This window comes from Primulina huaijiensis, chromosome 1 (genome assembly GCF_012295235.1).
Source record: "Primulina huaijiensis isolate GDHJ02 chromosome 1, ASM1229523v2, whole genome shotgun sequence".
Lineage (NCBI taxonomy): Eukaryota > Viridiplantae > Streptophyta > Magnoliopsida > Lamiales > Gesneriaceae > Primulina > Primulina huaijiensis.
Window position 1 is genome coordinate 3,072,931 of NC_133306.1, and position 26,732 is coordinate 3,099,662.

At 32.9% G+C, this 26,732-nt stretch overlaps 4 protein-coding genes across 8 annotated transcripts; 3 read left to right on the forward strand and 1 right to left on the reverse strand.

Annotated features, from left to right (window-relative positions):
* The first annotated feature begins 569 nt into the window (after positions 1–569).
* Positions 570–5,772, forward strand: LOC140977173 (protein FLX-like 1). 4 transcript variants are annotated; one of them, XM_073441797.1, is made up of 6 exons: positions 570–717; positions 2,045–2,698; positions 2,775–2,947; positions 4,233–4,333; positions 4,533–4,670; positions 5,611–5,772. In XM_073441797.1, exons 2-5 carry the CDS (start codon positions 2,088–2,090, stop codon positions 4,650–4,652), a joined length of 1,005 nt encoding a protein of 334 aa, XP_073297898.1. In that variant the 5' UTR covers positions 570–717; positions 2,045–2,087; the 3' UTR covers positions 4,653–4,670; positions 5,611–5,772. The 4 variants fall into 4 exon arrangements, with proteins under 4 accessions (XP_073297898.1, XP_073297906.1, XP_073297915.1 ...); XM_073441805.1 differs by lacking the exon at positions 5,611–5,772 and adding an exon at positions 5,334–5,580; XM_073441814.1 differs by having other exon boundaries at positions 692–815.
* Positions 5,773–10,243: 4,471 nt separating this feature from the next.
* LOC140977204 (mitogen-activated protein kinase 15-like) lies at positions 10,244–15,491 on the reverse strand. Its single transcript, XM_073441856.1, has 10 exons — positions 15,144–15,491; positions 14,278–14,686; positions 13,909–14,036; positions 13,774–13,833; positions 12,970–13,119; positions 12,731–12,886; positions 12,407–12,618; positions 12,208–12,309; positions 11,430–11,593; positions 10,244–10,953 (listed from the first exon to the last, which is right to left on the reverse strand). The coding sequence occupies exons 1-10, from the start codon at positions 15,168–15,170 to the stop codon at positions 10,490–10,492; spliced, it is 1,872 nt and encodes a 623-aa protein (XP_073297957.1). The 5' UTR covers positions 15,171–15,491; the 3' UTR covers positions 10,244–10,489.
* A 4,381-nt stretch (positions 15,492–19,872) lies between these two features.
* LOC140977193 (solanesyl diphosphate synthase 1, chloroplastic-like) lies at positions 19,873–23,515 on the forward strand. 2 transcript variants are annotated; one of them, XM_073441845.1, is made up of 7 exons: positions 19,873–19,965; positions 20,100–20,350; positions 20,532–20,656; positions 21,776–21,903; positions 21,992–22,095; positions 22,381–22,508; positions 22,657–23,515. In XM_073441845.1, the coding sequence occupies exons 2-7, from the start codon at positions 20,116–20,118 to the stop codon at positions 23,203–23,205; spliced, it is 1,269 nt and encodes a 422-aa protein (XP_073297946.1). In that variant the 5' UTR covers positions 19,873–19,965; positions 20,100–20,115; the 3' UTR covers positions 23,206–23,515. The 2 variants fall into 2 exon arrangements, with proteins under 2 accessions (XP_073297946.1, XP_073297936.1); XM_073441835.1 differs by having other exon boundaries at positions 19,891–20,350.
* A 178-nt stretch (positions 23,516–23,693) lies between these two features.
* On the forward strand, positions 23,694–26,318 carry LOC140977211 (mitochondrial ATP-independent inner membrane protease subunit 1a). Its single transcript, XM_073441863.1, has 4 exons — positions 23,694–23,980; positions 24,097–24,321; positions 25,218–25,328; positions 26,115–26,318. Exons 1-4 carry the CDS (start codon positions 23,846–23,848, stop codon positions 26,151–26,153), a joined length of 510 nt encoding a protein of 169 aa, XP_073297964.1. The 5' UTR covers positions 23,694–23,845; the 3' UTR covers positions 26,154–26,318.
* The last annotated feature ends 414 nt before the right edge of the window (positions 26,319–26,732 follow it).

A 26,732-nucleotide genomic window follows, 5' to 3' on the forward strand; every position in this document is an offset into this window, starting at 1 on the left:
GAAGAAATCCGATAAAAAATATTGACAATGTGGAATAAATATATGGTATTTTAAAACTGAATATTTTAAATTGGGCAATGATATATGATTTATGAGTACCCAAACATATATATATATATATATATATATAAAACAAAATTTGATATTAATGATAAGTCTTTTTTGCATGAAAATTATGTACAAAACCTTGAAAATTTGGTGTTGATATATGATATTAGAATATTAAGTGTTTCAAATATGACACTAATATATGATTTTTGAGTAGCCACATATGTATAACAAATTTTGATATTAATGACATATGTTTTTTACGAAAATTGATACAACTATGATATTTCAATATAAATTATTTTAGCTTGGGTACTAATATATTATATATGAGCACACAAACAAATATTATGGATAGTTGTTTCAATTTTATGCACAAAAAATTATTTTTTTGTGCACAAGATCTAAAATAATTCATTCTACAATGTCATTTATTTTCAATATTTTGTATCGAATTTTATAGAAAAATAATCGTGGAACCAAAAAAAGATAAAAACATTTTCTGTGTGAAATAATCCGAGAAAAAAGTTTGGATTCGACAAAAATTGAACAAATTCAAATATGTTAGATTTAGAAACAAGTCTCCCGTACTATGTCATATAATAAAGTTGTTTACGTAATTTATGTTGCGAAGAACAACTGGGCTTCGCCTCAAAATTCCTGAAACTGGTAAGCATAATTTCGATTCCTAAATTAGGGTTCTTGGCTTTTGTATTTTGTCCAATTAAGGGATTCCCTCCGAAGTCTTCGGCCACACTGCAGAACGCGTAAGCTTGTTACCTTTTCATCAGTTCGAATGCCGGAGCAGCTATTATCTCTTGTTCGTTGACGATAAATGATTTTTCTCTCTAATTTTGTAAACTAAATATGTGTGCTTTCTCTCTAATTTCGTAAATTAAATACGTATCGCGAGCTGTATATACGCTTGTTATGCTAATTTGGGATTTATATAGGTACCCTGAGGTGTTGAATTTTTGTTTCAATCCAATTTCATGATCTGAACAGTAATTACGAGTAAGTTATTAAGTTATTGTGGCATGAATCAATTTGGGTTCATTCTCAATCGTTTCTGGTTCTTTATCAGTTTGCACTGCATTGTAGTCTATGTTGCATGGATACGGCCGATACGACAAATTTTGAAAATAAAAGACATAAGATATGGTTAGGATATAAAAATTATTAAAAAATATATACATATATTATAAAGGTGGACTTTTACACCTCGAGTACTTCCCCTTGCACACTTAGTACAGATGTTACACGACCAAGTAACATTTGCTCCCCCATTCCCCTTATTAATCTTGGTAACAAATTTCCACAAAGGGCAATAATCATCAACATCCTCGTGTACACTCACATTTTAAAATTTTCCATTGCAAATTAGGAGTGATTTGGAATTGAGTAGAAAAGGAGAGTGATTTGCATCTGGCTAAATCAAATTGAAGTTTATTCTTATTATTTCTGGACCTTGGGCGGCGGCGGCGGCTGGCGAGCTTCCTATTGGCGACAGAGATGTGGGCAGCTTTGCGATGAGGAGAGGAGAGCAATGATGTCGAGATGAAGAAGCCCAATTAATTTTTTCTCTATTTATGGCTAACAAGCGCAATTAAGTTTCAGCTATTTTAAATTAGTCCCCCGAATTCAATTTTTTTCCATTTGACCCCAAAAACTTTTAATTTTTTGCCATTCCGCCAATGCATATCGGAAAAAGTATCCCTCCCATGTCCAAAGCTTATCCGACTGGTCAAACCTACAGAAAGTCAAAGATACAGTTTTTGCCATATCTGACATGCATATCAGCGTAGCGTACCCGTTCGCATTCGTATCCGATACACAAGTGTCCGTGTTACATAGATTGTCGTTGATCAAAAAACATTTTAAGAAACATGCATTTACTCTAACATATAGGAATAAGTTGATTATTTATGGCTATGCCTTGTGAGTTCCACTTGCCATTGGAGATTAAGAATCAGTGGATTATCTTGGTTTTTTGTAGGCACTTTGGTATTTGAGTTATTCAACTGAAGCATACATCAAGAATGTCAGCAAGAAATAGAGGACCTCCCCTTCCAGCTAAAGGAGGTGCACATGTTGGGCCACCTCAGCCTCCGTTACAAGAATCTCCTTTTGCCAGAGGTCTTGGAGGAGGGCCACATCCTTCCCTACTCAAAGAAATGAGAGAATCTCATTATAGTTTGGGTGGGGTCCCCAGACAACCCCCAACCCATCCTGCCATCATAAAGGAGCGATTGGCAGCTCAACATGATGAAATCCAGGCTCTGCTAGTTGATAACCAGAGGTTTGCTGCAACGCATGTAGCGCTTAGGCAGGAATTAGAGGTTGCCCAGTATGAACTACAACGTGATGATAATTTTGCTCGGTCATTGCACGCAGAGAATGAGTTACAGATGAGGGAATTCTATGAGAAATCTGTTAAAATGGAACATGAACTTCATGCTGTTAACGCTATGAGGGCTGAGCTTATGCAAGTGCATATGGATATAAAGGAGTTAACAGCTGTTAGGCAAGATCTTGCCGCTCAGGTCCAAATGATGACTCAGGATTTGTCTAGAGTTACCTCAGATTTGCAGAAGATTCCAGCCATCAAGGCCGAAATTGAAGGCTTGAGGCGTGAAATGGAGCAAACTAGGTATGGTTCATTTAAATGGTACCCATATTTGTACTTATATATTATACGCGTGTTCTAGTAAAGTTGTGGTCCCCAGGGCTGCAATCGAGCATGAGAAGAAAGCATTTGCAGAAAGCTTTGAGCATGGTAAGGTGATGGAGAATAAGTTAATATCAATGGCAAGAGAGATGGAAAAACTTCGAGCTGAGTTGGCTAATGCAGAAAAGAGAGCTCATGCTGCTGCTGCTGCTGCTGCTGCTGGGAATCCAGGTATTTGTTTTCTTAAAGAAATTTTTTTTCCGCTTGAGTGCTCTATCAGTGAATATTTCTTTAGTGTATGTATCACACTTTTCCCTTTATTATGAAACAAACTAAAGTTGTGCTGCGGGGTGATGGGGATGGGGGATATGGCAGGGGTGCTACTGAAAATCGAAGGGAAGGTGAACTCATTCCATATTAGGATCACCTTAGTTACCTATGATAATGCAATTAATTGTGGTTTGAATCTTGTTTCTTAACAACAAAGAAATTACGTTCTTTCACATTTGTATTTCTCATTTTTGTTGGTCAGATATATTGGCTTGTTCAGTTGCAATTTTTGGTTCACTGTTTGAAGCAAAGTCTTTGATAAGAATAAGAGGCTTTTTGTAGAGTTTAGTAGCTATTTTTAACATGTTTTAGATGGTTAGGAACTATAGGATATCTTTAACTGTCCTAATTTTTTTAAGAAAGATCGTATAAAATTTGGAAATAAGCTGCTGAGAGCTTATAAATTACTTTTAAAGAAAGTAAGTCATACCAACCTATTTTAAAATCTTTTGACCTTTATGTAAAATAAACCATAATGTATATGAAAGGGTCTTATTTTACCAATCACTACATGTTTAAAATCATCTTATAATCTCTGACGACTTATTTATTCAAATGTTTCAAAGTTTAATTATAGATAAAATGTAAAATCTTTAAAATTAGATAGCGTATAAATTCTAAAATTTTAAAGATGCTTAAGATAAGTTTAGTCTCACGGGCTCAAAGTTAATGTGCAATTTGAGTTAAATAAATCAGGACTTAAACAACTTAATAAAATTTTTATGTTATTTAGTTTTTTCTGTCTGTGGTCCGTAATCTTCAGAAAGATTTACCATCTCACGAATCTTTTGACTTCAAATGATGATGCAATGATTAAGGAGTGTTCTCTAATGATATTTCAGGGTTCTCAGGAACTCTGCTACTGAAAGGTTTGATGATTATTCTGTGGACTGATGTTTAAAAGCATTCTAATATATTCTATTCACAAGCCTCAAAATCTTGTACTTGATTTATGTACATGTTAAGTAGTTTTAAGCATTTGGGGATCCGCTTGAAGGATGGAGCATGCTTATTGCTTAGAGTCTGAGTCTAAGTATAATTGTGCGGGGTTTGTCAATACCTAAGACCAGTTTTGCTATTGTGTTTGAAGTGTCCACAGGTGTGCTGGGTTATTTACATTTTCAAATGATTTTTCATTCAAAAAGTTGGCTAAAAGTTGTTTTGTGCTATGAACTGTATTCTGCAGGAGTAAGTTATCATGCGAATTATGGTAATCCTGAATTGGGATATCCAGGAAATCCTTATTCTGGCAGCTATAGCATGATGCCCGCAAATTCAATGCATCAGGTAAGTTCTTTACTTATTATGTGGCCTGCTCCATTCTCTTTCTCCCTTATTTCCAATGCAAAGAAGAGTCTGGACTCTTGGATTTTTTCCTGCTTTGTGATAGACGACGTGCACCAAGAAGCCTTGCAAACTTTTTTTGGGGGTCGATCGTTTTTATGTTCACTCAAATACTAAAAAACTTCTCTTTGTCCTGTTTCAGGCTCCTACTGGCACGGAAGCTTATCCCCAATATGGAACTGGACCTGGTGCTTGGGGTCCCTATGATGCTCAGCGAGCTCAAGGTCCTTACGATGCTCAGAGAGCTCAAGGCCCCAGATAAATTAGTTTACGCCATAATGTATGTTTCGCTTAGGTCGCTCGTGCTAATAAGAATTTCTATGACTGCATTATTGCCTAGGTTTCTTTTATGGTCATGATTCTTGCTTTTCTTAAGTTAAACTGCATATAGTTTTATAGACCACAAAATATTTGTCAACATAGAAACTTTAGGGGCATTTTTTCATCTCTGAGCCTCGGATTGATGCTCCTTCAAATATCATCTATTTTTGGTGGAATTTTGTGAGTTCAAGGGTGGTCTTGCCCTTGGTATATGTTTTTGTATTTGTTATCATAGAGAGCGCTTTGATGGAATAGAATATTATTTATATTCTCAGTACATATCCGAATATTTTTCATTTATGCGTGTGCAATGTTGCATAGCTCCTAGAAATCTTGCTTGGGGTACATAGGACTCTTAGTTTCAGTCGAATCTCTTAATACTTCGAATCTCTTAATACATATTTCATTATAATGAATAAATTGTAGTGACTGCTTATTTCTATATATTCTATTGATGGTATGTTGGGCAATCAGATTGTTTTTTACGATCATTTATCAGACTTAGCTAGGGATTTTTTTAATATTTGCTGCTGTATTTCTTTGAGATAGTCTGCTTGAGGCCGTGACTTAGTTGTAATCTTTAGGTGCTAAGCCATATGTTTACTCTATTTTTTTTATATAGTTGTCACGAAGGGAGTAGTTAGTTCTGATGGGTCTCAAACCTGAGTCCTGCTCTCCTAATGAGAGTCAAGGTGCCACTAGACTACTGAGGGTCTAGGCTCAGGCTAGTGTTATTCTATCCATTGTGTTGTTCTATTTGCTGCAAAATCAACTTATTTCAATTTATCTCACGTAATACGTCGTCTCTCGGTAGAAGTTTGTTTGTTATATTGGTCTGGTAGATTCGCTTTATTGTCTCCACTGCTCCATATTCAAATAATGTTTTATTGAATTTTCAGGTCATTGGAAGAGCTTATGCGATTAAAGACAGATATTGTTCCATGGGTGCGAAGCAGATTACGGAGTTCATGCGCTTATGTGGAGGATTTAACATGTACGCAACTATGATGATAATCATTCTGTATTTTCCATGGATTTTAGATTACATCCTTAAATTCCTTGCTATCAAAAGCTTGATTCCAATATCTCAGTTTTAGATACTGCTTGAACGTGAATAGTTTTGATGAACGAATGAAATTACAAATTATTTGAAAAAAATGACATTTAGAGAATGAAAAATTCAGATACCATTTTTTTTTTAGAATGACGTTTGCACTTCATTTTTTAAAATATATATATCTTTTTAATGAAATTTAAAATAATAATAATAGTCTATTTTAAAAAAACTTATATCTTTAATGAAATTTAAATGATAAAATAATAATAATAATAATGATACATATACGTGTTTTGTATGTTTTTTCTTAGCTATTATTATTACGATTATAAATATATGATTTCAAATTGTGAATTTACATCTATATCTTTATCTTCATTAAATAATATTCGTTACTACATGACACTTTATTTTTTTTTTCATCTATTAATTAATGAAATCTAAATTAATTGTTTTTTGTGATGAAATTTGCATTCTATTTTTTTTAAAAAATTATATCTTTAATAACATTCACAATGATAACAATAATAAATATATGTTTTTTTGTTTGAAATGAAATTTACATTATATGTTTTTTTTAAAAAATAACTATACTCTTATTTTAAAATAATTATTTTTGTTTTATTTATCTTTTTTTTTGTTTGATTTGTGAACTCTATCTTTATTTTTTAGGTGCTCTTTTGTTTGATTTCAATTTTTTCATTAATTAATAAATTTTAAAATAAATAGAATAAAAATGAAGTTTACTTTTTGTTCAAAATTTTATAATTATCCAATAGTTGAGTAGGTCTTCTGTAAGACGGTATCAAGTAAATATATCTATAAGACAAGTCGACATTTTTTTATTAATTAATGTTAATTCATTTTAAAATAAATCGAAGAAAAATGAAGTTTACACTATTATTCAAAATAAGCAAGTTCAGTTAAAAAACTTCGTCCGAGGTTTTTATAGTTATCCAATTTTTGAGTAGATCTTCTGTGAGACGGTTTCATTGATATATATCATAATACAGGTCGACCCAATCATTTTCATAGTGAAAAACAATGTTTTTCATGATTGGGATCGAATAAGAGACATATTTCACAAAATTGACCCACGAAACAGCCTAATAAGAGTTTCTGGTATCATGGATATATATCCCTGAGATATGTTGATCTGGTCCATTTCCGGAGTGAAAAACAATATTTTTTTCATGATTCGAGCCGGATAAGAGACATGTTTCACAAAATTGACCCGTGAAACAGTATCACATAAGTTTTGTGCCAATTTTTATTTTTTACTTGAGTAAATTACCATTCATGAATAACGTAAATTGTGTGAATTTACATATATGTCCTTATTTTCGTTAAATAGTATTAATAAATACATGTTTTTTTTTGTTTTTCTGGTATTAATGAATTTTACAATAAATTAAACAAAAATAAAATTGTATTTTGGAATAAAATTTACAATCTATTTTTTTAAAAAAAAATTTATATCTTTACTGGAATTTAAAATAAGCGACACAATGTCAGTAGTATGAACAAGAACTTCCTAAGAGTTAATCCATCTCAGTATTACTCTCACTCATGCACGCTTAATCCAACAAAACTGAATAATAGTGAAATATTAATCTTTTAGATCAAACGTTTCTTGATCTTCATGTCAAATGTTATATTTGTTATCCAAGGCAAGACTTTTATTTCTTATAATTATGATGTACCGCGGTCAAATCCATATACAAGGTTAATTGTTAACATAATGAGAATTGCACTGAAGTGGGTGTCAACGGGTCAAACCGTAAAACCTTATGAATGAAAAACCCAAACAATTATTTGGTGCCATGAGAAAACACTTCAAAAATATAAAAATGAGCTTAAATTGATTTTATGTGTAATAATTACTCTTATATACATCAAAGTGATAGAAAATGAGGAATAAGAATGAATTCAAATCCTTTTTAAGTGAAACAAATTAGTCTTACATCTATAGTTACTTAAAATGATTTATAAGATTTTAAAATTTTACTTATGTTTTTTAAATATTTTTTTTGCTCAAAAAAATAAAAGTTTTTAAAAATATTACGATTATTTTCATGTTTTATGCTCTGTCAAATTTCTTTCGATGAATACTTGTAAAACTTGTATTTTTTTTTTCAATGACATGATTTATGTATAGAACTTTATAATTTCAAAATATATCATGAGAAATTCAGAAATTACAGTTGTTCGATTTTTGTATGTTCCACACATACAACGCACATATCTAACATACATATAAATATACCACTTCAATTGTGAATTTTCTTATATGTCCTTGTTCATTTAAGTTGGTCATCTTAAATTAATTTGGACATTATTATACATTCCTTTTCTTTCCTAATTTTATGCCAAAAAATTTATTTATTTACATTTCCTTGTTCATTTAAGTTAGCAAATTAAATTAATGTCTTTTTAATGGTTTTTTGTGATTCATTGTCATCTTAGATAGATTTATTCCTCTTTCTTTCCTAATTTTATGCCTAAATAATCCCTTGTTCATTTAAGTTAGCAAATTAAATTAATGTCTTTTTAAGGGTTTTTTTGTGATTCATTGTCATCTTACATAGATTTATTCCTCTTTCTTTCTTAATTTTATGCCAAAAAATTTATTTATTTACATTTCTTTTCGTTTAAGTTAGCAAATTAAATTAATGTATTTTTAAGGGGTTTTTTGTGATTCATTGTCATCTTAGATAGATTTATTCATCTTTCTTTCCTAATTTTATGCCAAAAAAATTATTTATTTACATTTCCTTGTTCATTTAAATTATCAAATTAAATTAATGTCTTTTTAAGTGTTTTTTTGTCATTCATTGTCATCTTAGATAGATTTGGACATTAATACACGTTTTTCTTTCTTTTCTAAATTTTATGTAAAAAAAAGTATTTATTTACATTTCTTAGTCAATTTTTGTGATTCATTATCCATCTTAGATATATTTGGACATTAATACACATTTTTCTTTTTTTTTCCCCTAAATTTTATGTAAAAAAATTTATTTATTTACATTTCTTTGTCAATTTTTTACAAGTTGATTTGTAAATATGAACTGATAAAATCATATATTTCTAATATACCACTTCAATTGTGAATTTCTTTACATATAAATATACCACTTCAATTGTGAATTTTCTTATATGTCCTTGTTCATTTAAGTTGACCAATTAAATTATTAGGTTATCTTAATGTTTTTTTTTGTAATTCATTGTCCATCTTAAATGAATTTGGACATTAATACACATTCTTCTTTATTTCTTAAATTTTATGCCAAAAAAATTATTTATTTATATTTCCTTGTTCATTTAAGTTAGCAAATTAAATTAATATGTCTTTTTAAGGGTTTTTTTGTGATTCATTGTCCATCTTAGATAGATTTGGACATTAATTCACATTCTTTTTTATTTTCTAAATTTTATGTAAAAAGAATTATTTATTTATATTTCTTAGTCAATTTTTGTGATTTATTGTCCATCTTAGATATATTTGGATATTAATACACATTATTATTATTATTATTATTATTATTATTATTATTATTATTATTATTTTTTAAACTAAATTTATGATATAATCTTTTAAAAAAATTTAATCAATGTAATCATTATAATAAATATGAATTATATTGATAGTTTATTATCATTTGTTATATATTACAATTTTACATATAAAATTTTTTAACTGAGTATTAAATATTATTTTATTTATATATGTTTTTTACTATATATATTTATNTTCTTAAAATATTAATCACCAATATTAATTTATAAATTATCGATTCTGATATAAATTTAATTATCTATAATATGTATTCTAAAAAAACATAGAAATTAAATAAAATCCGCAATATGTTAAACGTTAGCAAAAACAAAAGTGATATTTACCTTAATAACAAGTTTAATGATTTTATTTTAACATTATTATGATAATTTAGTAAATTAAGAGAATTTTATTTGATGTGTACTCTATTTAAGTAAATTTTAGTTTTGATTTTGGTAAAATTCACTATTCTGTTAATTTTATTTTTATTGTTTTTTTCATTTTGAATGATATTTGAATGAAAAATATTTTTGTTGATTTATCATTTAAGAGAGCTGTATTATGTCGTGAATTGAAAAATGTCATGTAAATAAGTGAATATATATGATTTATTGTCATAATGTGTTTTTATGTAATTTTTTTGATATATTTAGATTGATAAATACTTATAAACATGATGTTATTNGATCAGACCGAAAGCCGTAATCGATGGACAACAGGTAAATATTCTTGTACTACCTCTTGTTGGTCCCGAGGGACGGAGCAGCCTAGGTTAAACGAAATATGGTTATCGGTTCAAGAACTTAGGGTGTTTGTACCGATAACCACCTTTCGATTAACCTAGCCTGCTCCGTCCCTCGAGATATATAGATATATCAACTAAGCCAATTCTAGATTCATCGTGCTGACCAATTTAGGAATACTGGGCTGCCTGGCCCTACTCTGTAGCAAATCGACAATAAAACAATAGTTTCTACACGAGGAAGTAGATTAAAATTAGAGGCAATTGAAAAGACCAGCTCGTCTAACGAACAAATCATGGATGAATGAAACTAACCATCGACCACCATCCGACAATCTAACAGCGATATTGACTAAAAAAATGCTATACATTCGTGAGGGCTCCCTAATCACTAGAAGATCGTATCCGATATAAAACTTACTAAATTAATCCAACCTCAACAGCCGCACCGATCTTTCGTTGAGAAGCAGCTCCATTCACAACAAACTGAGTTTGGGATTTTAACAAATCCGTTGCAACAGGAATTTGACTGATCAAGGTGCCAGCTTTCACTCGTGGCTGGAGATATGGGTTACTGTTAATTTCATAGTTCATCCCGGGTTTTAACTTAGCCTGCATGTATTCTTGAGATTGTACTTTAAAATCGAGGCCAATGCTCATGCCATTTACTGATTTAACTGGCATATATTGCTGAGATTGCTGCTTGACTGGGGATGCTTCCATCTCAGTTTCAATTGTAAGCTTGTCTTGAGTCCTCCCAGAGCTAGTCCTAAAAATGCGATGAGGAGATATTGATTGAGGAAGACCCCTTCCACAAAAGTATTCATTCACGTGGCCGACGTTCTCATATGGTAAAACTGGCCCCATAACTCTTCCTTGGTTGGCTACAAAGAAGACAAAAAGGCCATTTGATTGATTATTTTACAGCTTTTACAGCTAACAGACAAATACAGTAACAGTTTCACATAGCAGGTAATAGAAATGAGTACATTAGGGGGTAAAGCTTCCGCGCGGCAATAAAAAAAAGCATCTTTTAGCACAATCAATTTCCAATTCATACAACTAGTCATAGGTAGTGGGGGCCCTTTTTTTGTTCTGGGATACTAAATACAATTTCATATCCACATAAGCCCAGTACATTATTTTAAGTAATAGGTTTATCACTAGTAAGATAATTACTTTCACAGAAAAAATCCCATTTCTGTTCTGTGGATACCGGATAGTATATCATCAAGCTCAATTGCAGAGTACAAATATTCTCTCTGGTGTGATGAGAAATTTTTTCAAAAAGGTTCAATACAAATATCCACAAACCAATATGATAATAACATGAGAATGCTAAGTTAAAAAAAATCAATACCATTAGGTACTCGTGGCGGTGGTCGCAAAATGCTTGATGTATTTCCAGAATTGGCATCAGAAACCCTGAGTCCTGCGGACATGGCCCCTGTAGTTTTCCGATGGTCAAAAGCAGACATGGTTGGCTGTGGTCTGGGAGGAATAGTACTTGTGTTGACAGTAGATCTGCGTGATATGAAAAAAATAAGAGACCGTTAAGTTACAAACATACACATGCACGACAAAAAAAAACCTCATAAATGGACTTGAGAGGCCTGATTTTCTAGCTTGAAACCTACTGAAAAAAACCCTACCATGGCAGGTTAAGGCAACGTGATAAAATAGATTGAGGTAAAAATTCATTGAGCAAATGTTACAAATCGTTTGAATGAAGAATGACACGGAGAAAGGGGACAACTCAGGATCAAAAAACCGCTGTCTGCTCAAAGATAGGCCTTTTTACCAACTTCGACCAGTGATTATTTTCAGCGGTGGCTGCATACACCATGATGCACATAAATTTCACGAATAATTGACAATATAGTGGGTGGATGACTTGATCATCGTGTCGCAATAAAAAGGTGCTCAACATGCGTACAATACAATTTCCACTTCCTTAAATAACATCTTGAGATACACGAATTATTACATACGGTGAAGTTTCTGGTCATAAATCAGAATTTGTTGTTCTTTTCAACAATGTTTTATTTCATCAACTTACGAGAAAAATATCTTAATTATAGTCATCAAGTAGTCGGAAAATATTGAAACAGATGCAGCCGTGGATTAAAAAAACTCACCTCGGAAGAGAATCGTGCTTTCTCTCAGGAGGAATCACAGGCCCACTTTTACCAAAATTTTCCTCGAGATATGAGAATTGCTTCTTGAAATGACCAATAGCACTATTATAACAGAAAGAACAGATGAAGAAGTGCTGTTTGTGGATAGCCAGACAGGTATAAATCATCACCTCAATAGGTTCAAATGAGAATTCAATACCTAGGATAGAGAAAACTTGTGCCACAATTTCCTGCCATGTAGTCCTTCAGTAACTGAGGGTGGTACTCCAATATCTCCCTAAATATTAATTCCCTGATGTCCTCCTTTGTTACTCTTCGTCTCTCAAACTCAAATTCCATCTTTAAGATCGACTGACAAGAAGGTTCCCTCTCAATTTTGGCGAGTCCCCTGAAGTATGGATCAGCCAATGCCTAATAAACACATACACCAAACTCACTTTAGCATATGCTTAAAGCAACATCTTTATTCTTAACATCGAGAATATTATAGAATGAAAATAAATATTTATTAAGGAACATTTACCTCTTCAGCACTTGGGCGATCCTTTGGGTCAAATGCTAGCAATCTTTTCAACAATTTGAGAGCCAAAGGATCTGCATTTGGAAACTTATTGGTGAAAGGCACTGGGTACTTTTTCTTCACATCTGATAAATATTTCCTTGCCTTCTCATTGCGTACCTGCATCCAGGACTAAATAGTTGCTTCTTGTTTTGAAAAATTCAAAGAATAAAATATCACAACAAGAGGGTGAAATCCCATACTCCAGAAATTGTATCTGCTGATGGTGTCCCAAGAAAATCAGTAATCAAATCCAGCTGATGCACAACACTTTTACCAGGAAACAATGGCTTTCCTGTCATGACTTCCGCAAAAATACATCCAATACTCCAAATATCAATAGCAGGTGTATACTGCAAGAAATATGTAAAAATGCATGAGTATGAATCACTAAATCAATAATCTTCCAAGAAAAAGATGCGACCTAACCCAATTACCTCACAGCACAGAAATTTCAACTTCCATGAGAGTTCAATAGTCCTCCCTGAACAAAATTATTTTAATCTACAATTACTATAGGGTTGATGCACTCTAAATACATGCACTCTACTAAAATAAACAAGTCATGTGCTACCACGGCCAGAAAAAGTCCCTAAACAAGGTACGAAACCAGAAGTCCAACTTCACCTTAGAGTCCCACAGAATTATGCTTGGTCAACTAGAGAGGAAACTAAGAATGAAAGGGTATGCAGAAAACAAGTAAATGCATATATACTTTTTGAACACCTGATAATGAAAGAACAATGAAGCCAGGAATGTGAGTCATGTACATGCAAAGCAATTGAAGAAAATCTGATGCCCATAAATTCAGGACAGCTATTAGCTTCTTTTAATTGTACAAAATTTTAAAGGGCCACGCCAATATGATTACACAATCAGACAAGGTTACATAAAAGAAATAAAGATGTAGTGAGTGCTAGAATACCAGTGAACATTGATTTGGAACCATGTCCTCAAATCAAAATTGATAAAGGAACAAAAGGAAGGCATTGGCCGCACATCATTACCTTGGAGAAGAAAGATCCACATAACTCGGGAGCTCTATACCATCTTGTAGCAATATAATCCTGCAGCATGGTACACTTCAGCTATAAACAACAAAACGAAATAACCGAAGTCAAGCTGTATGAAGTACAATGTACCGTCCAAAAAATTGTTGTCGGGGTGTCATTGAAAGCCACTCTTGCCAGTCCAAAATCACAAATTTTGAGTTTGCAGTTGGCATTTGCTAATATATTCTTCGGTTTTAGATCCCTATGATACACATTAGCTGAAACCGTACAGTGTTAAAAAAAAATAGAGAACCAGTTCACCAACCACGTTCAAATTAAAGATTTTGAGTGATCAAGATATGATAAAGACAAGCAACCAAATATGAAATGTGCATAATATAGTTGGACAAAGGATTATCTGGATCATTACAAGGTTTTTTTTTTTTTTAAATATCATTATCAAGGTTCTGATTGAGTGTTATCTAACTATTACATAAGCAATGCCTAATATCACATTACCTGTGTGCATATATTTCATCGCACGGAGCATCTGATAAAGAAAAAATCTGTGATGCTCATATGTCAAGTCATCATTAGCTTTGATAACTTGATGAAGGTCGGACTCCATAAGCTCAAAAACAACAAAAATGTCTCTAAAGTCCCGCCTAGATGGTGGTAGCATGATCCGTTTAATTTCGACAATATCAGGATGACGCAAAAGCCGAAGCAACTTAATTTCACGTAAAATCCGAATAGCATCAGATATATGCTCAAAAATATTTGTTATTTTCTTTATCGCCACTTTTTCCCCAGTGTGCGTGTCAATGGCAGCACAAACAACACCGTAACTTCCCTTTCCAACAATTTCTAGAATTTTATATCTGTTGGCTTCTCCATACTCGGTAAAGAATTCAATCTCCTTAGAAATCTGTAAAATAATAGTGAAATGCATAAGAAAACCATAAACCATTTAAATCGAGATTTCAGATTATACCCCAGTCAAAACAAATCAACACCAATGAATAACAAAGTACATCAGAGCATGGAAAAAGTAGTAAGACTCGTAAAAGAGGCAACGACCTCTTCCCTTCCCCCTTTTTGGTTCAAAAGGGCAACACAAATATATCTTATATTCCATATCACACGATAAAAAATTTCAGCTCCGTGGTTCCAATTTGCAATCTAAAAAATAAAATTGGTATTTACATAGAGCTAAAAGACCCAGTGGCCAATCAAATCGATTCGTATATAAAAACTCTAAACTTAATAAAAGAACAGAGAGAAAAATTCAGAAAGATTCATCTTCCCCAAATCAATCAAGATATATAAAAGAATTAACAATATAAAAGAATTAACAACACAAAACACTGGAAGACAAAACAAACCTTTTTCTTCTGATCTTGTTGCTGCATACTTCCCCTTCTTTCCCAAAAACTCCGCGAAATCACCAATATCACTTGGGAAGAGACAGAGAACCAGAGCAAGAAATTCAAACAATCAATCGATAAATTGGTCACTACAACGTAATCTCCACCGACTCCAAACAAATTCCCCACAATTACTACTCCAATTTCTTCTCGTCACGGGATCGACGAAAGTAGAGGTAAGAGAAAACAAAGTGGGGTTAGGGTTTGGAGATCTGATGCCGAAGGAGAGGAGGATCGATCGGAGATTCGGTGAGCGCAAAAGGCTTGACTGCACGCGTTTATCGAAACTTTTTTTATAAGAAGAAAAGTTTGTGGTTTGAACATATGTTGTTATTACTTATTTATACTAGTAACCGTGGCACACGCGTTGCGTGTGTCCTGAATACATGTGGCTAATATATTAAATATTCATAATATTACAATATAATGACGTCACAACATAAAGAAGAGAGTTTATTTTTCACAGTGGCTAGTTTGGAGAAGAAATAATATTATTTTTCACGTGAGCAGTTTTCTTATGACGGTGAATATAATATTAATTGTTAAAAAAAATATAATATAAAAAATAAAAAAGGATAAAATAGGAAAAAAATTTGGTGTCCTAATAGATCGGTTATTGTTAGGGACTCAACTATAATAAAATAGTAAATATAAACAATTAAAAAGAGTAAAACAAGAAAGAAAGTTGGTGTCATCATAGAGCGGTTATTATTAGGGCCTCATACTTAATGTAATAGTATAGATAAATAATTATTTATATTTATTTTTACTGATTTTTATTTTATTGTATCTCTTGACCGTTTGAGGCCAATATTGCCAAACTATTTCCTTTTTTAGCCGGCTTCCCTTTTTTATTATTATTAATATTTCATTTCGTACGTATATTTATTTTATATAATTAATAATTAAAATTAATAAGTATAAATATTTGAATAAATAATTAAAATACAAATCAATTAAATATATTATAGAACTTACAATTAATATAAAAAAAATTAATTTACAAATTTTGAAAAACTTTCTTAAAATTTTTTTTTTTGACGGTGAAAGCTCTTGTAATTTATTGAATAAAATAAAGATCCTTAATTCCAAGATTAATCAGCCAAAAAGGAAAATCTCCACACTTCCAAACAAACAAAGAAGGGGTAGAACAAGCAAAAGAGGCAATGAAATTGACAACATTATTTGCAGTTCGCCGCATATGTCTTAAGGATAGGTTTCCCAGAAGAGACAGGAGACCTCGGATATCCGAAGCTAGGGTCTCGACGTAACTGTGATTCTCATCTCCACTTGTGACTGCTTGCACAACGAAGAGAGAGTTTGAGGTGATAAGATGAATCTCAATGTTGTGTTCCCCAAAGATATTTGTCGTTAAATATTTTTAGTTGTTATTAACAACACATATCAAAATGTTAAGACATTTAAGATTCGTGACTCTGGATACATCCACATAAAACTGACAATGACTCAAAACCCGACAAAATTATAGAAATTGTAAATATTTGTATTTTATAACAATAAGTGGAAAAAATAATTATACGATTTTTTTTTTAGCATGAAAAACATTACAAGCTAAAATCTCGATTATTTTTATATGCAAATAGATCGTAATAATTAATTAATCGAAGTTTCTAGGCACATTAATCCCTTGCGACTCCATTTCCTATTTCTGGTTCAAATTGTTCCACATCAGGCTTCATTAATGTAACTAATTGGTGGGGGTATTTGTGAATATTTGATTTGTCTATTTAGGTAAGAAAAGAAACGATGTTGTTGAATACATTATAAATAAATATTAGTGTATCCACGTGTCATATATTTTTATTAAATTTTTACTTTTCAGTTTTTTTTTTTTTTTTGAGCTCAATGCTTATTTAAGTATTTTGATTTATAATATAAAATAAGATGATGATGATGATAATAAAGAATAAATGAACTCGTTTTAACAATAAAACAGAATAAGATCCATTCTTAAAGTTTTGTATTAAGAACAAATTAATTTAACACAAATATTTCAGTAGGATTATTTCACATGTCAATTTTGTAATATTGATTTTCGATCTGACTCGATTCGACTCATGAACAAGTATTTTTTTATGTCAAAAATATTATTTTTCTGATAGAAATAGATCGAAAAGGATAAGATCGTCTACAAAAAAAACTATTTTTTAATTTAAAGATAAGTTTAGAATTATTTTGGATATCATTTCCTATCGTATTTAATAATGAAAGACATGATTCCATGGCTCTCTTACGAGCCATTGGTTCCACGGAATTTGATGGATTGGATTACACACTGCCATGAATCGTACGCACCCTCTTAATATTCGTTTCGAATCCAATTTGTTTTTAATTTGGAAAATGGATTTATTTAAAATAATGCAACATTTAAATTATAATAATATGTATTCTTATTCCTTCAATTTAACTCTATTTAACAATAATCGTGATAATTCATTAAATTTTTCATATTAATTAATGAAAATGAGAAATTAAATGAATTTTCAGCTGTTCGGTGCCTCGAGGGCGATTTATAAATAAAATATTAAAAAATAGGCTCATTTTGCTTTAAGAATATTTTAATATTTTTTATTCCAAATAACTGATAGTAAGCATATATATTGATTTTGTTCAATTTATAAATAAAATATTAAGATTTGATCCAAATAGTTTTTGGTGTGAATAATTTGTAGAATATGTTTTTGGAATATAATATTGAATATACTTGAATATGTTATTTTCTTAAAAAAAAAGTTGATCGAAGTTATTTAATCAATTTCTCAGTTATTTATTATGTAAGAGTAAGACGGGAACTTGAGAATCCGCCATTACATTTTTCTAATATAACTCATGGTACATGTAATAGGAAAAGACTATGGGGGGTTTATTTTTTAAAAGAATTTTAATTTGAGTTATTTGATTTATCTCTCTCTTTCCCTCTTTTTCTAAGAGAAAAAATATATCAAATTAATTTATTATGAGTCTTTATGTTTGATGCTAATGACGATAAATTATTTTATATTTGTTTTATTCGATGTTTGCTCAAATTCATTGATTTATCATTTATACATCTTTATATATTTTATCATCTCATCTCATAAGTCAAGTGATGATTATCCATAACGTTTTTTTCTACGTGATAACTTGCAACCTCTATCATTCGATACGTACTTGGTAAACCACAAATTAACGTGATAGATTGTAAATTACGTTAGCTAGATAAATCACATAAAAAAATATAGTGTGACAAGCTCGTTCGAAAAGATTGTTAACCAAGAAAATATGCAATATAAATTGCAAAGTTTGAGATATAAGAAATGAACAGATAAATCAATTGACCATGGTAAACAAGTGAAACTCAGAAGTAAACAAAAAAAGTCTGTCTTCTGGTATGAGTTGTAGGGAGACAGTTGATTAGTGACACTGATCCTGCGGCGTAAATTTAGAGCAAAAAACAACCCGGGAAATCTACAAAGAGATAACGCTAGAAAGTGAGTACGGAACGAAAATCGAGACTCGTAACAGAAATATAATGACCTTAAAACATATTTGTCTCATCCGAAAGTGCTTCGAAGATTACGATTACGGTCTATTTCTCATGATACAACAATGAAATCTTAGAAACTTGGCACAAAGTTACTACATCGTCAAACTTACCCGAACATTGTCGCGGATAGAAACAATTGAAGGAAGAAAAGTTTAATGTGATGTGTAAAGAAGAAAAGTTCAATTTGGCGTGTTTATGGAGCACAAGGCTCATCCATGTTTATAGGCTCACAGAGGCCATGTGAAAGGCCCAAAGTCAGCCACATACCAAATGCCACGTCTGGCAGCTAGTTTTGGTTTGGACTGATCTAACATTCGACGTGCGTAGGTCGTGTGTGATTTTTCAGTACAAATCAGGCCTTTAATTTACACTTCCTACCCAGGCGCGAGAGCATCTTGACTAAGATATTGTACACCTTCCAGGAGCAAAATCATACACAAACCAACTCACATTAGCTTTATTTCTCATTGTAGGACTAAGCTACATGACTTATTAGAATTTTTCTCAAATCAAGTAAAGGAACGCTAAATTCTGAGGCTTATAAATACAACAACAATTGATTCATCAAAGCTACCAAATTTTAGTAAAGTGAAATTTGTGTCACATTGCTGGTGAAAAAACTCCAAAATCCACGTCTACAAAAAAATCTAATTTTTCTAGTGGGTTGGTGTAACAATCATATTTTCCTTTATATTATCTTTTGAACATTATAAAAATATTCTGACGTTAAAATTTTAAGCTTGACATATGATATTAGATTCGAGATTTAATCCTAGCAAACCTCCCATTCCGACTCAAATTGTTTTATTAAAAATATAAATAAAATTATATCCGAGTTCCACTAAATACTAAGCACTTGGGAAAAAAATAATAATACAAGGAAAATATATTAAGTCGTAACTAAATTGTTGCAGCAAAATTTATTCCACTCCACAAATTATCGTTGTGTGTTATCATCATATTAAAAATCGTTTATTTTCTTCAAATATGTTATTAACAAAAAATTAAAGATATAATTTTGTTAAAGAGAAAACAAAAAAATAAAAGTTCCGTTCACTAAACGGGCTATTATATTATAAAATTTAAATTTATGTGGGATTTTTTGCTCCACTCAAATATTGCTATGGCTATATATGTGCACTACTGGATTGTATTTGAACCTCAACTTCTCTTCTCTGTTTGAAGAGAGAAGCTTATCGACTCGACCCCTCGACACTTTTGGTTATTTTACAGGTTTAAATCCAAAGATCCAATTTTTATTATTTCTGCTGGAGTTTTCCAATTTGCTGGTGTTTGTGAGATGACAAACTGAACAAAGTTCTCAAGTGGGTTCTTATCTGAGAGGAATACTGGGTACTTTTTTGCAGTTTAAATATAAGTTTTATGATGCTGTCAATGACATGCCGTAGTCTTGAGCTCGGAAGAACAACTTTGGATTTTGTGGCTTGTGGGTGCTCTTCAAATGCCTCTTTTGATCGTTTTTATGTAAGAAATTATGCCAAGGGAGTGCTGAGAAATGTCAAAAGAGGCTCCAAAGGTCGGAAATTATCTTGTCACAGGCGTGATATAGGGCGGCATCGCGTGTTTCCGACTAAGACTTCAGAAACTTTTCTCAATGGTAATAAAAAGTTCTATCTTTTTATGATGTGCTAGGACTAGAATTTGTTTAGATGCTATTAGTTCTATTTCACGCTTAATTCTGGTAATAAATCGCTACTGGAAGTGGATTCCTTGCTCCGTGCCATTGTCTGGATTTGCATTTTGAAGTTTGAATCGTGGGCTGTTTTGTGCCATCGCAGGAATTTCATCTGGCCCCCCACCTGTGCAGGATTTGACTGAAGAGTTAATAAGCCCTTCTTCAATAGCCGATTTATTTGAAGTTGTTGCAGATGATTTACAGATACTCAACAAAAATCTCCAATCAGTAAGTTTTATATTTGTATGCATTGAAAAACTATGTCATAATGCGCAAAAAGAAAGAAAAACTATGTTAATACTATTGATGCTTAGGTAGTAGCATAAAAAATTTGTCAAGTCCATGTGTCACAGGAGAGGATATGGCAGATCCGTATTAAAGTTCATAAGCGATTTTCCTAAAACTATTAATGCGTTCAAAGTAAAGTGTTTTGGATCATTTGTCATAGGCTCATAGGACAGAAACTTGTGTGACCGGATTCAATTTCACATGAATTTTTCCCTAGAATTAGCATTCAAAGTAAAGTGCTATTCCCCTCACTTAATAGGTGGCCTGCCCATTAATGTGTTATAGCTGCCAGTGTATATGATTGAGAAGGAAGTGAGTAAAATGAAGACATGATAAATTGTAAATGGTTGAATGCGGCTATTATTATTGGTCGAGAAGAAGGCTTCCTGGTAGTGTGCTCCTTCTGTGTTATTAGGGCATTCAATATTCGTGGAGAAAAAAAATGAAATGAAGAATACACTCAACTGTAATTCCTTTATCCCATTCTTGGCTGCTTGTCAAATTATAGTTTTGCATGATTTGGCTCTGTCTGTAAGATTAGCATGGCAAGATGAACATTTCTAGTTGATATCTTAAGGTACTCTTTGCTTGCGTTGTAATCAATTTGGGATCCTTTGACGGCATCCCATTTTTCTTCTGTTACAGCATGAGAAGATTATTATGGTGAAGATCAGAACTCATTGTGATAACCTGTTAAAAATTGTTACTGTATGCTTGTCGACATATTAACTATGTTCTTGTGCTTAATTATTGCCTTACATACCACCATTTTACTCATGCTATGTGACAAAATTGCTGTTCTGTGCACCAGTGTTGTGGTTTCTTTTCTCTGATTTATTTTATTCATTGCGATTTTCTATAGATTCAGTCGGTGTGTCTGATATCCTTCAGACCACAAGTCTTAAATTGTTTGGTCGTACGAAGTCCTTGACCATGTAGCGTCATAAGAAAAGTGATAAACATTTGTTAGATGCAGGTCAGCATTTGACCATGCAAGTTGGAGAAGTTTTTTTAAAAAAGTGAATTTTTATTCAAAAACTCATTAAGAGTCATTGTTAGATTGTTGGTGCAGAAAACCCAGTTTTGATGTCTGCTGCTGAGCAAATCTTTGGAGCTGGGGGCAAAAGGATGCGACCGGCTTTAAGTTTCCTTGTATCGAGAGCAACTGCAGAGGTTGCTGGCTTAAAGTAAGCTCTATTCTGTTATCTAATGTACTCGTATTAAAAGTTGGAACTTAAATCATTTGACATGTATGGGTGGCTGTAACGGTTTCAGGGAACTTAGCAAAGAACATAGAAGGTTGGCAGAAATAATTGAAATGATCCACACTGCAAGTTTGATACATGATGATGTGTTAGATGATAGTGACTTGCGGAGAGGTTAGCTTCCTACGCTCGACTTTATAAAAATTTTACAGCATTTATATTAGAAAGTTGAGAATTTAGAATCATTGTATTTGCTTATCTTTCTTAGAAATCACAGATTATATTTTAGAATCAGATTTGAAAATTGATAAGGGTTTTGGCCTCTGGAAATTGGATATTTTCAGTGTATATCTACCATTTTAAAATTCAGTGATTTTTATTTACGAGTTTTGTACTACAAAGACCTTTTGCTTTGATACCTAAACTGAAATTTTTGGCTGGCATTGATTCGATTTGCAGGAAAAGAAACCGTCCATCAAATATATGGTACGAGAGTAGCTGTACTGGCTGGGGATTTTATGTTTGCACAAGCATCATGGTACCTGGCCAATCTTGAAAATCTTGAAGTCATCAAGCTTATCAGCCAGGTGAGCTGGATTCCGCACTTGCATTTTTACGGTTCAAAGATGATTTTTTTTTGTAGATTATCTTAATAGACGAACCCAATGTGATCGGAAAACATAAGCAAAATGAAAATCTGATTAGTGGAAATTAATTATATGAACAAATTTTTAGGTCATTAAAGACTTTGCAAGCGGTGAAATAAAGCAGGCCTCAAGTTTGTTCGACTGTGATGTTCAACTGGATGAACACTTGATAAAGAGCTACTACAAAACAGCATCCCTGATCGCTGCTAGCACTAAGGGAGCCGCCATTTTTAGTGGAGTTGACAGTGATGTTACCGAACATATGTATCAGTACGGTAAAAATTTAGGTCTATCATTCCAAGTAGTCGATGATGTACTGGATTTTACTCAATCAGCCGAGCAACTTGGCAAACCTGCTGGCAGTGATTTGGCCAAAGGAATCTTGACTGCTCCCGTAATATTTGGGTTGGAGAAAGAAAAGAGACTCAGGGATATGATCGAATCTGAGTTCAGTGAGACGGGTTCTCTTGAAGAGGCCATATCTTTAGTCAAGAACTCTGGTGGGATCGAAAGGGCTCAAGAATTGGCTCGGGAAATAGCTGATCAAGCTGTTCGGAATCTTCAATGTCTACCCCCGAGTCCCTTTAAATCTGCGCTCGAACGAATGGTGAACTTTAACTTGGAACGAATACAATGATCATATAATATAGTGGCATCTAATCGATCCTGGATCGAGTTCCGGATTAATTTGATCACGGACGCTGGAGATGGCATTTTTCTTGTGCAAGTTCCATCAATGGAAAGCAAATTATCCATTTGTATATTCATAGGTCACCCTTGAGCATGTTGCTGTGGTCCTTTGTGGACAATGAAACAATGAAATTTAATTGGTGGTGTATTGGTCTATTTTTTTTTGTACTTTCTTGATGTTGTAATGCACATCAATCATACATATTTTACTCTCATTATTGAATCTGATGTATACGATGCTTTTAAAGTTTAGTTTTCTCTAATCTTACTTTCTAGTTAAATCATATACAGAAAAATTATATTTTTTGAAAAATAATATGATTCATTGTAAAATTATTCAATAGTTGGTTGTAGTATCAATTGACTCGCGTATTCTTCTTCTTCTGACGTTTTTCGTTAGTTCGAAGATTTANCAGACTAAAATTAGTGAACGGTTTTGTCGGGCCCATAATCAATTGTTGCTGTAGAAGTCCAAAGTGTTTCCTCAAAGCCGCCGCCCGTTATCCGTCTTCGACAATTTGTTGGCCGTTTCGCGCGGAGGATATCTTGCGTCGGCGCTCGCCCGTGAATGGAGAGAGCTTGAGGCAATGAGAGCAAAGCTACTGCAATTTGCTCGCCAATGGAAATCTACAGCCAAAGAAGCATTTCGTCATTCCATCCTCTTCGCGCAATTTCTTTCGCTATTGCACATCACGGACAATTACATTTGCTCCCCGACGCTAGTAATATTCTTCATTTCATAAAAAAAAAATATTATGTTTGCTTTTTTAGTTCTGATTTTTAACATTTTTTTTTCGCTGGTCCGAACTGATGTTATTCCCCTGAATTTCATTTGAAGGTATACGGACCTAGCATGCTGCCAACGCTGAATTTCACTGGTGACGTGTTGCTGGTTGAGAAAATGTCGCCTTTTCTGGGGAAGGTGGGCCCCGGCGACGTTGTGTTGGTGCGATCGCCGGAAAACCCTAGAAAGTGCATAACCAAGCGCATTGTGGGCTTGGCTGGTGATTCAGTGTCCTTCTTGGTGGATCCTGGTAACAGTGATCGTTCTCACTCCCTGGTGGTATGCACTTTATGAATATATGAAAACTGTGAATGTATTAAGTACTGAGTATGCGTGTCGTTAGCTTTTGGTTCTTTTCGTTGCTAGTCTGTGTGTGCTATTTTCCTGAGTGGTCATTTGATTGCTGCTCGACTTTCAATCTTCAATTTACAGTGTCTATGGTGCTGATTTATTGTTTTAGGATGGGAATGAGAAATATTTTTCTAGACGTAACATTCATTGGACCTCAATTCTATGATTCTATCTTCATGGCAGCGCCTCAATTCTGTTTCCTCAGACAGAGGGATGTTTTTTCTTCAGATTGCTGATAAGATAAGAGTGGTGGATAAAGAATACTTGTGATGTGTAATGTTTAAGTGTGGGGTGAAATTTGTCTTGAAGATCTTCAGACATGGATTTACGTACAGTTCAAACGATAAAAAAATGGTTTCACCGTAGATAGATTAAGTTGTTTCTGAGATGGTTTTTGGCATAACAATTGCTCTAAGAAGTTTACGATGAATTGATTATTTTCACTATTCTTAACTGAATTTGCTTCGAGCAAAATATTAAACTCAGAAGAGAGCCACAATATTTTTGCCGGGGCTATTTAGGATATTTTGGGGTGGAAAACTTGTAATTTTTATGTACATTTTATAACTGAGGTGTATGCCACTGAAATGGTTTCCATTCGCGATTTTCTTTTTGTCGTGTCAAATTTACTCATAGATTCATTTAAAAGAAAAAGAGTCCAGTCTTCTATTTGTCTACCAACTTCTAATAGAATAGCATGTGTGCAACACATACGGGTCTCATGTGATTCTTTAAGTAGTGATATTTCAGAAAGATGATCCCTTTACGATGTCTTCTACATTTGTTCAATCAATCAATGTTAATGTTTTTTTTGGGAAAAATAGGTTCCAAAGGGCCATGTGTGGATTCAAGGAGATAATATCTATGCTTCGAGGGATTCTCGGCAACTCGGCCCGATTCCTTATGGATTGATTCTTGGAAAAGTTTTTTGCAGAGTAAGCTTTTCGATTGCCTTGTTAGCTGAGGCCATACCCCTTGAGCACTGTCCATTTCTTTTTGCACTTAATTTTCATGAGAAGGATCTAAAGTTTGGTACCAATTCAATATTTTTAATGAGTTTAAGCTGTTAATTATTTGTTTTTTTCTGCACTTATTTTCCATTCCCGAAATTATGTGCCTAGATAATTGAGTGTTCTCCTTGTACTGATTATTTTTTAGCAAAAATTCAAAATACAATTATCAAATATAACAGTGATTATGTCAGGCCATAAGTCCAAGAGAAGAGCTTAAACATACAAGACTAACCATCTAGGTGGGAGAGCCTTTCAAACTTATGATCTCCTACGCAGACACATGTCACAATAATGCCAACCCCTTAAGAAGCTGATGCACACATGATATCGGTGCACTATGAACAACTTTTACCACTTATCAATATTTGGTGCATACACTTATATTATCTTAATCTAGTCTGGAACATGAACACGGGTTACATTACTAGCCTGACCAACGATAATCCTTTTCCAAGCTCGTCCCGTGTCAAATTCTGAATGAGAGCACAAATGTTAAGAAACATCAATGTGCATTGATGGACACCAAGTTTAGTGGATAATGCATGAGTGCTGCCTGGTCTACTCGTATTAGAGTATGATACATGGCCATCATCAGCCCCTTGCCCAATTGTGTCGTAAAAATAGTTATTCTTATACCAACTAACAAAATCGAACTTTTTCTGTAGTCACATTCCATGTCTATTTACCCTATTGATTTTTCTATTACAGGTGTGGCCACCTGAAGAATTTGGACCGTTGAGACAGTGAGACCTATGTGTATTATTAATGACCTTCGTTGAACAATACAATTGGTCATTTCAAGAAGTGTATAATTCTTTACTGTTTTTGTTCTTTGTTGGGAATTCAGAGTAACACTCTCTTGTTTCACTGCACCCAATTATTTCAACAAATGGAATTTGGGATTGGTTCTAATTGGTGCAAGGATTGGTTATATATGGACAATTTCTGAAGTTAGTGCTGCCAAACCTTGAGTGTTGAATGATGAACCACCCTTGGAGATGTAGATACAAATTGTCATTTAATAAGGCGGGTTGGGTTATTAGTTTAACCAATTTGATGACAGGTCAAAACGAGCCAGCCTATTTCATCAATGGGATTCACTAACTCTACTCCAGTTAGGGTACTCGCTTATTCAAACTGTTGTTTGTCTCTATTGCGCAGAGTTGACCCTGGTGAAGTTAAAGATTGCTCTATTTCGAGTTTCAACACAGTGTTTGGCTCGGATTGTTCATCACACTGAGCTTCTGGTATAATGAGGTTGGCATCAATATAATACTATGTATTCATGTTTGCCTACTGGTGTGTGACCAATTAATCATAATTTCA